The sequence below is a fragment of the Dipteris shenzhenensis genome, chromosome 6 (genome assembly GCF_047967505.1).
Source record: "Dipteris shenzhenensis isolate YYH24624 ecotype China chromosome 6, Dip_SZ_1.0, whole genome shotgun sequence".
In the NCBI taxonomy this organism is placed as follows: Eukaryota; Viridiplantae; Streptophyta; class Polypodiopsida; order Gleicheniales; family Dipteridaceae; genus Dipteris; species Dipteris shenzhenensis.
The window spans coordinates 19845796-19859103 of record NC_141601.1 but is presented as its reverse complement, the minus strand read 5'-3'; the positions used below and the strand labels follow the sequence as shown (position 1 = coordinate 19859103).

The 13308-nt window shown below is 44.8% G+C and overlaps 1 protein-coding gene across 2 annotated transcripts in view; it reads left to right on the top strand.

Moving 5' to 3' along the window:
* The first annotated feature begins 2612 nt into the window (after window positions 1-2612).
* LOC147900907 (uncharacterized) overlaps window positions 2613-13308 on the top strand; it is a 55513-nt gene continuing 44817 nt past the window's right edge. For both annotated transcript variants that reach the window (XM_087375795.1, XM_087375796.1), the window contains exons 1-2: window positions 2613-4918; window positions 5025-5093. In XM_087375795.1, the coding sequence (XP_087231921.1) occupies window positions 3140-4918; window positions 5025-5093 (1848 nt within the window). In that variant the 5' untranslated portion in view covers window positions 2613-3139. The remainder of the gene's footprint in view (window positions 4919-5024; window positions 5094-13308) is intronic.

The following is a 13308-nucleotide window of genomic DNA, read 5'->3' as shown; positions in this document are numbered from 1 at the left end:
TAACTCTTAAGGGGATATGACTCGAGGACCTATGCTACAATTTTTTTTGTTTGAGCACCTATGATCTGATTGTAAACACCTATGCTACAACATGCAACAACATAACTTTAGGTGACCTACCTCTCAAAATTGGAAAAGAGAGAAAAAGTGACAAAACTACTCTCCCCTAAACGTGCACACATCTTCAAACTCACTCATTACTCTTTCTTGCCATTGGAGAAGATCATTCTACCTTGTCAGAAGCATCCTCATAGTGTGTGCACTAGGAAACTAAACACAAGGAATCACAATGAGCAATTCTAACAAAGCATCTCATCAGCTCCAGAATTAGTTTTTGATGGAGTATATGCAACCAGTCCCCAACATTGATGACTTGGGTGAAATAGTGCAACAAGAAGGGGGGTGGAAGCTAAATGAGTTGATAGTTATACATGCATTCTAAGACTTGATCACATTCTTCCACATTCATTAGACAAAGAGTCCTGGGGTGATAGAGGTTGGTGTTAGTTTGAAGGCAATCTAGGTGGCATTTGCAGTCGAGGTGGTCAAATGGCAATCGAAGTTCACCCTCCCCTTGCAACGAAATTCGCATGGAATTAAACTCGATCAAGACAAGAAAGGCTAAGACCATTGGTTTGATCTCTAACTTGACGATAGTTTATTGATACCTATTGGCAATTGATCTTTTTCAATACAAGCAAAACTTAGAGAGGACAGTGCTTGACCACGATCAATTAGAGCGCTTCCTCCCAATAAATTGTTATCTCATGCAGCTGGACTCTCTAGAGAGTCAGCATGGTGATGACCACCAGAGAGAGTAAAGCCTAGAAGAACTAGTTGCGAATCAAATTTGTCAGGAAAGACAGAGTGCTAAATGCTAGGGGATGCATTCTAATAATCAATTTGTATGTCTATGAAGTGCCCACTGATACCCAATGCCGAAGAGAAGATGATTGAGCCACTACAGGGTCCACCATGAGTTTTTTTTCTCTCGGTTGTTTCTTTCATACTTAATAGAAGCTTATTACAAAAAGGGACATCTAGGGTGAACACATAGTAGCCATTACAAAAAAAAGCACATCTAGGGTGGACACATAGTAGCCATTATGATTAGTTCCCTTGTATCCATTAGAAGGCAAAAAATTACAAAAGTAGGAGACCATGAGAAATGGGGGAAGAGAATGTGACACTAGAGTATGAGTGGAGCACATTGTATCTTGGAATGGAACTTAAAATAAGTCATTGGTCTATAGAAAAGTAAGAGGTTGAACATAGTATTAAGTCGTAAAGTATAGTATGAATGAATCAACAGGATCTTTTGAAAAAAGCCAGCTACCACTTCCCTTAATTTATGCTCCAAAAGCCAAAGCTATGTTGGAATGGAACTTAAAATAAATCATAGGTTTAGAGATAGATAAAAGGTTGAGCAAAGCGTTAAATAGTAAAGTATGGAATGAATGAATCAACAGGATCTCTTAAAATGTGTCAGTCACCACTTCTATGCTCCAAAAGCCAAAGCCATATTGGAATGGAATGTAAAATAAGTCATTTGAGCATCGTCTTAAGTTGTGAAGTATGGACTGAATGAATCAAAGAGTTAGATTGAAATGAGTTAGCTACCAATTCCCTTGATCTATGCTCCAGAAGCCAAAGCCAGATTGGAATGGAACTTAAAATAAGTCATTGGTTCAGAAATAAGTAAGAGGTTGAGTATAGTGTTAAGTGGATGTATAAATGAGTTATCACTTCCCTTTTATAACTTGCTTATAATAAAACTTGATCCTTTTTCTTCGCATTCCTTTCCAGTTCATATCCTTCTCTTCCTTTATCTTCTTTGTCAGCTGCTTGAGCCACCACTTCCCTTGAAACGAGTCAGCCACCACTTCCCTCGATTTATGCTCCAAAAGCCAAAGCCATGGTGGAATGGAACTAAAAAGAATGAGTCATTGGATTATAAATTTTGATTACAGTGTGAAGATGAACGAGTCAACCACCACTTCCCTTTTAAACTTGCTTATAGTAAAACCTCATCCAGTTTCTCTGCATTTTGTTCAGTTCATATCGTGTTCTTCCTGAGTCGTCTTTGTCCCCACCACTGTTGGAGCGACGACGTCCCTCGAAACCAGTTGGCAACCCATCAAGTCCAGACCCCATTTTTGGAATGGTTCAAGTGGCAAGATGGGGTTTGGGGGCATCCGATCGCGATCTGTTGGTTGACCCAACCGTCGACAGAGATCGCAACTCTTTGCGAACCACCCGGCAACTTTCTGCATGGTTGGCCACCATAGGCCTACTTGTAGAATCTTCTTTGCGGTTGTTGCCCCCGCAAAATGTCCACCCGAAACCCTGCAATGTGCCTCGATAAGCACCGCCTCTTGCTCATGAGGCCGGACAAGATCACATCCCTCGATCGATATGCTGCGAAAGCCAAAGCCATGGTGAAGTGAATGGATTAGAAATGTTGATGATAGTGTGTAGGAAAGTACAAGATGAATGAGTGAGCAAGCCAAAAAAAAAAAAAAAAACCCTGTCCTTAAACTTGTCTTGTTTTGTTTATGATTAATAAAACGTGAGACTTTAACGTTTCTTTGATTGCATTTCTTTTCCCGTTCATATGCTGCTCTTCCTCTGTCTTCCTCGTCCACAGCAACCAAGCAACCTCTGCTGCCTCCCCACTGGATCCTCGCGAGAATCACACCACAACGGCGCTCCAAGATCACGGAGATCGCGCGGAGACAGTCGGTCGCCAGCTGATTCAGAACAATTGCGATTCTCGGAGGAGAAGGCGCTGAAAAGCATTCGTAAGCAACGCCAGCAAGCCGCGAAAGACACAGCAGAGAGCGAGCGAGCGAGAGCAAAAGAGAGAGCGAGAGCGAGAGCCAGAGAGAGCCAGAGAGAGAGAGAGAGAGAGAGAGAGAGAGAGAGACGGAAGGGCTTCAGAAACCGTGCGCATTCCCTTACGCTATAGATCTCTTTCGATTCCGCGCTCGGCATCGAGAACGAGCTATCTGCGTTTCCGATTTTGGGTGTCGCTAGATCTGCGCAGATGTGAAATCGTCTTCGAATGCGCTCATGTGCATGAGATTGTCGCAGAGCATCGCGAGATTGCACAACATGTGAGGTCTGCGGATCTAATGGAATGGATTTTGAAGTTGCATTCGCCATGGCCTCCCAACCGGACGACATATCGTTGCCTCGTGCCAATTCGCCTTTCAGAAACGAACAGTTTCTAGCCGGATTGGGCTTCGATTTTCCATCAAAATCTGTTTCTAGTACAAACCATGGCGTCCCTGCAAAATCAGAGCCTTTGCCGTTTTCAGTATTTGGCGATTTGCAGCCAAACTCTTCCTTGGCGGCGAATCCTGGGTTTATCGACTCCGACGACGAATTCGGCGATTTCGAGTCTGTTCCAGCTGAAGGATTCCGGGCAAATGCGCTCTCAAATGCGGGGTTTTCAGTGGTGGAATCTACTAGTCTCACGTCGCAACGCCAGGGATCTCACGACATCTTTGATTTACTTCAAACCCCATCAAATGCAAAATCGGAAACTACTGGCCCGAGCGTAATCCCTGATGATCTGTTCGGGAATTTTTCTGCTACAACCCAACAAATTCCGTTGTTCACCGCAGACAAATCAGCAGATGCCTGGGGACTAGGCAATGCCCAAACGCCGGAGATTAATTCCGACGATGATTGGGGAGATTTCGTAGAGCATTCGAAGTCTGCAAATCAGGAAAGTGTCCAAGCATTCGACTGGTTTGATTCGAACTCACGTCCTGTACAGGAAGTATCGGCAACGGAAGTCAACACGAATGGGGCAAAGCCTGGAGGGATCTACCAGCAATCCGCCAAGCTAGCTGCCAATGGGACATTTGGAGTTTCGCCGGATGTTTTCAGTGATTTTGCCGGGTTTTCAAATCTTACTATCGAGGAAACTGTGACTCCTAACTCGGAGGTTGCGAAGAAACTGGATGGACAGGCCCTGGAACCAGAGCCGGTGTTTTTTGCGGCTGATAATGCTGCTCTTTTTGCTGAACCTCAGAATTTTAATAAAGCAGGGGCTACCGATATTATGTTAGAGTTTTCAGAGGGATTGGATGCAGAAGGTCTTAACAATTGGACCAATGGCCTTACACCTCAAGCAACTGTGTTACCCCTTCAACGGACTCTGTCTGGCCAGAAATTGAGCCATAGTAGGAGGGGTTCTGTAATTGAGAACTTTTCTACTCCAATACCACTATCGTTATTCGGTGAAGAGGAGTTGGAAAACGAGAAGTCTAGAGAAGACATTAGCGAGAAATTTACAGGACCTTTTCAAGGGCATTCCAGGAGTAAATCTTTAAGCAGTGGTTCGTTGCCATCAGATGTAGGAAACTTCTCTAATTTCATTGCGTCCCTTTATGCAGAGCCTCAAACGGAGACACATGCCACAGATGCCCATAGTCGGAACAACAATGGTCTAAACATTCATAAAGAAAGTGAAATCCTTGTGTCCGGTAGTAATACCACAAGGGATTCATTTGGATATGCAGTTGACCCGGTTGGTTTTTCCAACAGTTCATCTTCTCATCGTCATCAGAATGTCAAAGGTGGTGAAAACAACGATTTGGAAGAACAACTATTCGATCTTAAATCAGATCTTGGGAAGCTACTGCACTTTGATTTCAACCACAGAGTTTCAAATGGAAATGCTCATGAAATCCGTGGACAGTCCATATTGTTGAAAGAAGATAGCGCTGATCCACCTGATTATGCAGGCGATGAAACGAAAGTGAAACAATCTAATGATGACACACAGTCTTTCGCTAGTCTAGATTATGATAAGCTCTTGATGCAGCTAATCGGAGAGGGGAGGATAAATGAAGCTTCAGCTTGCAGAGCCCATGCGTCATTGCTAGATCACCTGTCTCTCTTACAGGTATAAAGTGGAACCATTTGTAGCTTGTTTTCTTTTCTGAAGCGACTCTTCAGCTTTTGTGTGGTTGTTAACTTGTTGATGTGATTATTGATGTCATTTCTTACAGGAAGCGTATAATGTGGCTGTGGATGCATTAGAGCAAGAAAAAGCAGCTTCCATAGCAAGGGAGATGGAGGTATGATGATGTCATGTTCTAGTATGTTAGTAAAGCCATTGCAAGAATTTGTGGGCATATCTAAAGCAAAGAACGTTCTCCTGTCATGTGAACACTTGTCAATCGATCATAATGTGCCATCAGCTTTTACTCCCTTTTGGATTTCAAGGTCCATACTACATGAAGTGTTTTTGGTCCATAGCTTTGGGTACGTTCAGGATCATCAACCATTAGATGAGAGAATAAGTGGGGGTTTGCAAAGCCTCCTTCTTGGCTCACTCCACGTCTCATCGGATTTATGATCCTCTGTAACTTCCCTGTCTCCTTCTTGCCTGCAGGAATATCCCCGGATATGGGGTGTTCTCTCCCTTTTCCAATAAAAGGTAAAAGAAAACCATAGTGAAGCCTTGAAAAGCATGAATGTGTCTCCTCTCCATTTTGAGGCCTCTGTTTTGACTGTTCCGTTGTCTCTCTCTCTCTCCCCCCCCCCAATGCTGTGGTTTTGTTTCTGGTTTTCTTAAAATGTGTAGGTTTTTTATCCCTTGCCGCCAAATGCTGTGGTTTTGTTTCTAATTTCCTTAAATTTTTAAGGTCACTAATATCTCTGAAGGTCACCTATACTATTTGCAATTTTGCAAAAAACGTGTACAAAGTTTAAGGTTAATTGAGGTTTTCTAGTTCTAATTTGCCCTAGAACCTAGGTCATTCTTTTGGTCTCTCTCTCTCTCACACACACACACACACACACACACTTTTGAGCTTTCATATATACGAAGGTCGTTGTACTGAGTTTCTCTAAGCACTCCCTGGTGAAGGGCAGAGTCAGCAGTGACAAAGGCTAGCACTAAAGGAGCTCTCTTCCCATTTGTTTTACATTCAATTGTTTGTTCTCTCCAGTTCACTAATTCTTTGCAATCAGCAAGCCACAGTATCCAGGATGAAATCTGCTAATTCTCAAAGTAGTGCATAGTTGCTCCTCCGACAGTCCACCAAGGTGTATCTTAACGTCATTTAGTCATAACACAGGAATACTATTTAGTTCTTAGATGTGACCAAAGGTACTGACCAACTCGAGCATCTTCTTGCTCTACTCAGTGAATAAATCGACCTTCCTTATCGAGTATTCATTCAAATTATCTATGCCACCTCTGTCCAAGAGAACGGAGTCTAGAGTCTTTCGAACAGAGCATAGCACACAAGACTACCTTTGACTTGCTGACTCCGTAATTCTATTGATAGGAAGGAGCTGAGAAATGGCAAAAATAGTGCTTGACGAAATCAGATGTCTTGATTGTCCTCCCTTCTATAGAGAGCTAACCTCCGCCCTAGATGAGACTATACCCAGGTTGAAACTTTCTGTAAGGTCTTTGTGTTACTGAAACTATGAATTTTCCCAAACATGTGTCTTGGCATTATCTTGGGATAAGGAATAGAAGCTTGGCTGCGCATCCTAATACTGCTTTTCTTTATCAAAGGGCTCACCTTGACCATCATCCTGTGCATGGAATGGCATGCATCAAGGTGCTCAATTAGTGCAACTCTGGAAACACCGTGTGAATTGCTAGCAATGGGCTAAAAAGTGGCCCTCTTTTGATCCTTCATCCCAGGGGTGTTACATGCGAAAGGACCATGCGAACTTGTGCCTCTTGGGTCAAATGGAAAAGAAGGGCATGATCCTAGCTCTAAGGATTGCCCTGCATCTGGTGTGTTTGTCTTGTCATGAGTAACATTTAGGCGTCGGTGAGCTCCATATCATAATAGCTAGTCTGTAGAGAAGGTGGCAGGGCAGATTGGAGGAGTGGCAGGAGGGAGATAGAGGAAGGGGGATGAAGGAGTGAGGAGTTAGGAAATGGGGTAGAGGGAGAGGAAGAGAGAGAGAAGGGTGAGGGGAAGAGAGAGATAGAGAGAGATTGGGAGAGAGAGTGTAGGCAGCACGTAGGAGGGAGGAGGAGGGAGTAGATAGGGTTAGATGTCACATCAAAAGTGTACAATGATTGGTGGATGGAGACCCACCTAAAAGGCCTCTAAAGGGCCTCTAAAATAGCCCTTTCCCCCCCCTCATTACAGCCATCCCTTCCCATAAAATTTTGCCCTCAAAATTTTACATTCTGGCTGTCTAAAGAGGTTCAGCAAACAGCAACTACTAATCAGCCCGGTAGGAGATAGGGGTAGTCTTGGACAATGCTTTCTGGCTGCCATGAATTCTCATCCTTAGGGAGTCCCTGCCACTTGATGAGATACTCTATGTAGACCTTGTTTGGGAACACATGGTCTTTGAAACCCATGATGCGCTCCGAGACATAGAGGATGTGACCCTCCTCATCCATAGGTGGTAGCTTAGGAAGAACTTGGACATGCTGTCTTATATGCGGTTTCAGCAAGGACACATGGAAAACATTATGAATCTTGGAGGTACTGGGTACCTCCAACTCATATTCCACCTCTGTAACTTTGCAGATGATCTTGTAGGGACCGTAACCTATGTGCAAGCTTCGTGTTGGTGTTACCTTTCGGTTCTTATGGAGGCACAAAGTGTACATAATCAAAAGACAATACCTCTTGCGTTCATCCGCAGCATCCTGCATTCTTCTAAGCCAATTGCAGAAGGGCTTCCATTCTTTCCAAGTCACTTCTTGCTTGCTGTTTTTTCACAGCCATGTCTGAAATTAAAGGCGGCATCCCAACCTTGCATCCATACATTGCTTCAAAAGGGCTCATCCCAATAGAAAGGTGCTTGGTGCTGTTGTAACAAAATTCAGCGAGCCAACCACTTATCCCTGGACTTTTGTGTATCATGACAAAAGTGCCTCAAGTATTCCTCCACCCATTTGTTCACCCTATCTGACAGTCCATCTGCCTTAGGGTGGCAAGCAGTGCTAGGTGTGAGGAGAGTACTCACTGTTGTGAATAACTCTTGCCAAAAGTGACCCATAAATTTTGCATGTCTGTCATTGACAGTTTCCTGAGGGAGGCCATGATGTGTAAAAACATGCTCAATAAATTGCCAAGCAACCTGTGATGCTGAATACTGGGTCTAAGTGGGTATGAAGTGAACCTGTTTTGTCATTTTATCCACGACTCATAAATGCTATCCCATCCCCTCTCTGTAGAAGGCAACCCTGTGATGAAATCCATAGCTATGTGAGTCCATTTGCCTTCTGGAATAGGTAATGGGTGTAAGAGACTGTCCACCTTATTCTGTTGGCAAGGCAAACATTTAGTGACATATTTAACCACATCCGGCCACATGCCATCCCAAATGAAGCAGATGAAGCATGCCACATATTCAAGTCTCTGTAGTCAATGCACATGCGGTATGAACCGTCTTTCTTCTTTACCAGGAGTACTGGGGATGCACATGCGGTATGAACCGTCTTTCTTCTTTGCCACTTCTTAGAGAGACGGTACGGGGTCTTATTAATTGGCTTACTACCATGCTCTAGGACTATGGCATGATCAACATCTCTCCTTGGGGGCATGAAACCGGCCGTCAATAAATTAAAGGGTAGTAGAACTAACAAGTAAACAACTAGCAGATTGGGAGCTAGAGTGTGTGCCCCTGCACCAAGACGAAGACATAGATTGGCCCGAAACCTTGACGCCCCTTTGGGTATTTCTTTAATTAAGTGAGAGGCCCTGAAATTGAGGCTACATAAAGGATACATTCTTTCTAGCATCTGGGGCATTCCACATCCCATTAGGCATCCACAGACCCTGCATAGTCTTTAGCTAGCCAACTAGCTCGCCATCCCCTCGCGTTGTGTGGACAAAAATGTAAATATGTTTTTTACTTGCTATGTGCGAATTGAAGAACTCTTTGTAAGTGTTTAATGGCATAGAAGAGGGGTGATGGCTTTGAGTATATGAAGCAGATGAATGACTTGAGGTCAAAGAGATCCATGATTGTTCTTCACAGATTTTGTCGGGAGATATGAGCATGGTTGTTTATACCTTGAGTTGTCAGGATGTGTTCATGGCAGTTATGCAATTCTGAAGTTGTCATTCTCTGGAGTGTTATGTTTCATGGGTCATCTATGTGTATCCTGATCAGTCAGTAGGAGCTTGTGTTGGGTTGTGTAGTCCACTGGGTTTCTTTTTGAGGTTGTTAGGCTTCCGGAGAAAATGTGGCCAGAGTATGAGTTTGTATATAGAGGTATGTAGAGACACGGATGTTGAATGAATGCCTTTTGCCTTCTGATGGTGTTGTTCTGTTGTCTTAAACATGGATGAGGGTGGCTGTGAAGGCGGATTAGGCTCTACTGCTTTTGTCCATCCACGTTTTGGTGCCTCCACGGACGAGTTCACTTCAGTTTACAAGACTGAAAGAGCAGATGTTCTAAGTTGTGTTGCAAGCAATGGGAAGAAATCCGCACATGAGAGTGATACAGTGTGAGTGGTGTGGAGAATGTGGTCACGGGAAGGACAGATGCATTGAGGTCCAGCTATGTGTGATCTGACTCCCAGCCAGAGTGCAGAGAGCTCTGAAAGTGCTTGCGTGCAGGAAAAAGAATGCTCTTTGGATGCAAAGTGAGCTGATGTACAGATGGTAGAAACTTCTACAGGGACTTCTGGGAGATGATGGAAAGCAATGTGATTGTACCAGATTTCCAGAGCAAGGGTGTCCAGTGTGTGGTCAAGTGAAATGTTTTTGGGGTCTTATAAAGTCAAGTCATGAAGGGTTTTTTTACATTTTCCTGAGTCAACATGGTCTTGCATGTTACAGGAATTTGATATGTTCTGATGTCCATGCCAAGGGGTTTTTCATGAGCATGTACACGGGTGCATACAAGTCTTAAGGTGCATGCTAATATGTGTGAGAATTGAGTGACCAAAAGGTCCAAAATGTGCCTTGGAGGCTATATGCATCTTTTTATGGAGAGTGGTGAATTTCACGTGATGACGTGGCTCTAATAAAAAAGGCATGCATGAGGTGTCTACGTAAAAAGGAGCTGGACGCTTCTGGAGGATTGGGAGGAGGTGATCATGAGCTCGAGGGAGAATCGGGGTTTCCGGAGAAGGAAAGAGGAAGTGGCGGGGGTTCTGCAAGCTCGGAGAGGAGCTAGGTGAGCAGAACCATGAGCTAGGAGGAACGGGGGAGGGGATTATGGAAGAAGGAGCTTGGAGAAGAGGTGGCGACGCTACTGCCGTGCTGGGGGGTGTTTATTCTGGAGCTGGGGTCGCTAAGGTGTGCGCCATCAGTATGAGAAGCCGGAAATAGTTTACAGGAGCCAAGTTCTGCTGGAGAAGCCGACGGCGATGGGACAGCAGCGAAGAGGCTGGAAGCTCCTGAATGAAGGAGGGCGTCGCTATTGAAGGAGGCTGAGAGTATATGTAAAGTAGGAGAGCCCTGTGTGCAATGGGGGGAGGCGACTCGATTGCGGGAACTCCATGAGCAAAGAGAGAGGCCTGTGTGGGAGAAGAAGATATGGGGAGGGCACATGAGCTGGTGAAGAAAGAAGAGTACGGGACTGCGAGCTGTGGAGGGAGGAGTGGAGATCAGTTGTTTTGCGAGCTGGGTGACGGGTGTGGCTACTATGTGGCTGGAGGCTTTTGGATTGAAGGGGTTGTTGGTGGAGAGGTCGATTTGGAGATGCTGTTGGTGGTGCAACTTGTTGAGATGGCGTGGAGCAGTGGGCTGTTGCTTGTTGAAGGCCTACTTTGGAGCTTTGTAGCTTGGGGGGAGCCTCTCGTTGATAGGAGCTTGTGAGCAAGTGAACAGCAGCCAAGAGTGGCCGAGACGTGAGACTGGAGGAGCGGAGGCCGAGGAGTTTTGGAGAGAGGAAATTTCAGCAGAGTACACGACTGCACACTGGGAGGAGTTGGGTGACAGAGACTATGTGCTTCATGAGCCCTGTGAACAAGAGAAGAGTGGTAATACTTGTGATCATCCCATGAAAGGGAAAGGCGACAAGTTTCGTGAAGAGGGTGGGCATTACTTATGCTATGGGAGTATGGCCAGCAGATGGTTTTAGACAATGAGTTTCATGCAGTCCAAAGGTGCAAATCCAAAGTGAAGATGACATACTCTTGGTCGAAAAAAGAGCTCTGTGATTGTCGCCATACATGATCGTGGATCTCGCAAGAAGAAGACTGGCCGATTGTAGTCTGGAATCATAGGAAGGACTTGTGAAACTCTTGGCTGCTTATGTTTCTCTTAGTGTGGGTTCTCTCAGAGAGTTGTGGCGGGTTTTGATATAGCATGTTGTTCATGAAGTTTGCTCATAGGCTATGGGGTAGTAGTGTTGGATGGCTATGTGCGAATTGAAGAACTCTTTGTAAGTGTTTAATGGCATAGAAGAGGGGTGATGGCTTTGAGTATATGAAGCAGATGAATGACTTGAGGTCAAAGAGATCTAGGATTGTTCTTCACATATTTTGTCGGGAGATATGAGCATGGTTGTTTATACCTTGAGTTGTCAGGATGTGTTCATGGCAGTTATGCAATTCTGAAGTTGTCATTCTCTGGAGTGTTATGTTTCATGGGTCATGTATGTGTTTCCTGATCAGTCAGTAGGAGCTTGTGCTGGGCTGTGTAGTCCACTGGGTTTCTTTCTGAGGTTGTTAGGCTTCCGGAGAAAATGTGGCTAGAGTATGCGTTTGTATATAGAGGTGTGTAGAGACACGGATGTTGAATGAATGCCTTTTGCTTTCTGATGGTGTTGTTCTGTTGTCTTAAACGTGGATGAGGGTGGCTGTGAAGGCAGATTAGGCTCTACTGCTTTTGTCCATCCAGCGTGATGACCAACAGCCAGCCCACTATTCTCTTTTCGAAATCCTCCTCCTGCCCCATAGCTCATGCTGCCCCCCATTGCCCGTCAGCTTGCTTTTCCCCCTTTGGCTTTAGTTCGCCCGCAAGCCCTCTTTGTAGTCACTCCAATGGCCAACTTGAAATGCATTTTCCCCTTGCCCTCTCTATGGGGTCCATTCCAAGGGCCCAACCTTGGATCCTTAGGGATTTTTGTCCCCCTCTTGGATCCAACCACCATTTTTACCCCCAAGGCATTAATTGCTAGGGGTTTCTAGCATTCCAAGCAACCTAGGACCTTGCTCCTTGCTTTCCCAGGATCCCTACATGTAGGCTAACATGCATGCACTAGAAATTGAGCTCCCTGACCAGCTGCCTTGCTGAAATGACCTGCAATTTAGGGGTTGCAATACCATGCATTGTCATAGATTTACCCGTGTGGACAAAGCATTTAAGTCCATACTGATTTTGGCCAATGATTTCAACCAATGACAGCCCAGGACAGCATCTATTCGGCCCATATCCAATGCCAAGAGATCACTTGTAAATTCATAATCATCAGAGAACTTAATCCTTGCATCCTGGTAACCATATCTGCTGATCATATGCTGTCCATTTGCCACCTCTACTCTCAGCCCATGATCTATTTCAGTAGCAATCAGTCCCACGTTTTCTAAGGTTTTGAAATTAATAAAACCTTGAGTGCTACTGCTGTCTACCAACACGTGAACAGTCCTGCCAATAATTATCCCTTTCAATCTGGTAGTTTCAGCATTTTCGGCACCCATCAAAGCATGATGGGAGATGACATAGAGTGTTGGCTGGGTGGGCATCCCAATGAATTTCCTCTTCATCCATAGGAGCATTAGCACTACCATCCTCACTTGTGTGAAAAGGCATAGCAACTTGATGCTCCACAAGAAAAGATGTAGGCCTACGACCTCGCATGCAACAAGCGGGCTGAATGTCAATTGATTGCATACCATGAACATCATGATCAGTAGCACCACCTGGATCAAAAGGAAAACCAGTTCCCTTCATGGCTCCAATGTCAGTAGCCTCCTCCACCTCATGTATTCTCGCCATTTCATCATGAGAGGCATCCAAGGAATCTGTGGCATCAACCAAATCCTCATCATCAGAGAGTTCAATGATCATGCCACGCTTGGCTGAACCAGTGTTCCGCATCTTACACACATCCCGATGCTCAGGGGTCGATTTCTCTCCACACTTAAAGCACAAGTTTTCTTTCTTCCTACTGTCCATTATGGCCCTGGTATACTGCTGAATTGCTGATTGCTCATTTCCAGCAGTAGGCTTGGCTTCTCGCTTTGCATTTGATGGCCTGTATGGCTTGGCATAGGCCATCCTATTCCCTAAAACAGTAGGAAACTGTGGAAAAGGAACTGCTGCAGATTTCTTATCATTCCAATCACCCAACTTAGGCTTCTTCTCAGCCTCATACGCAGTACCATGCATACTGCCTGTAAC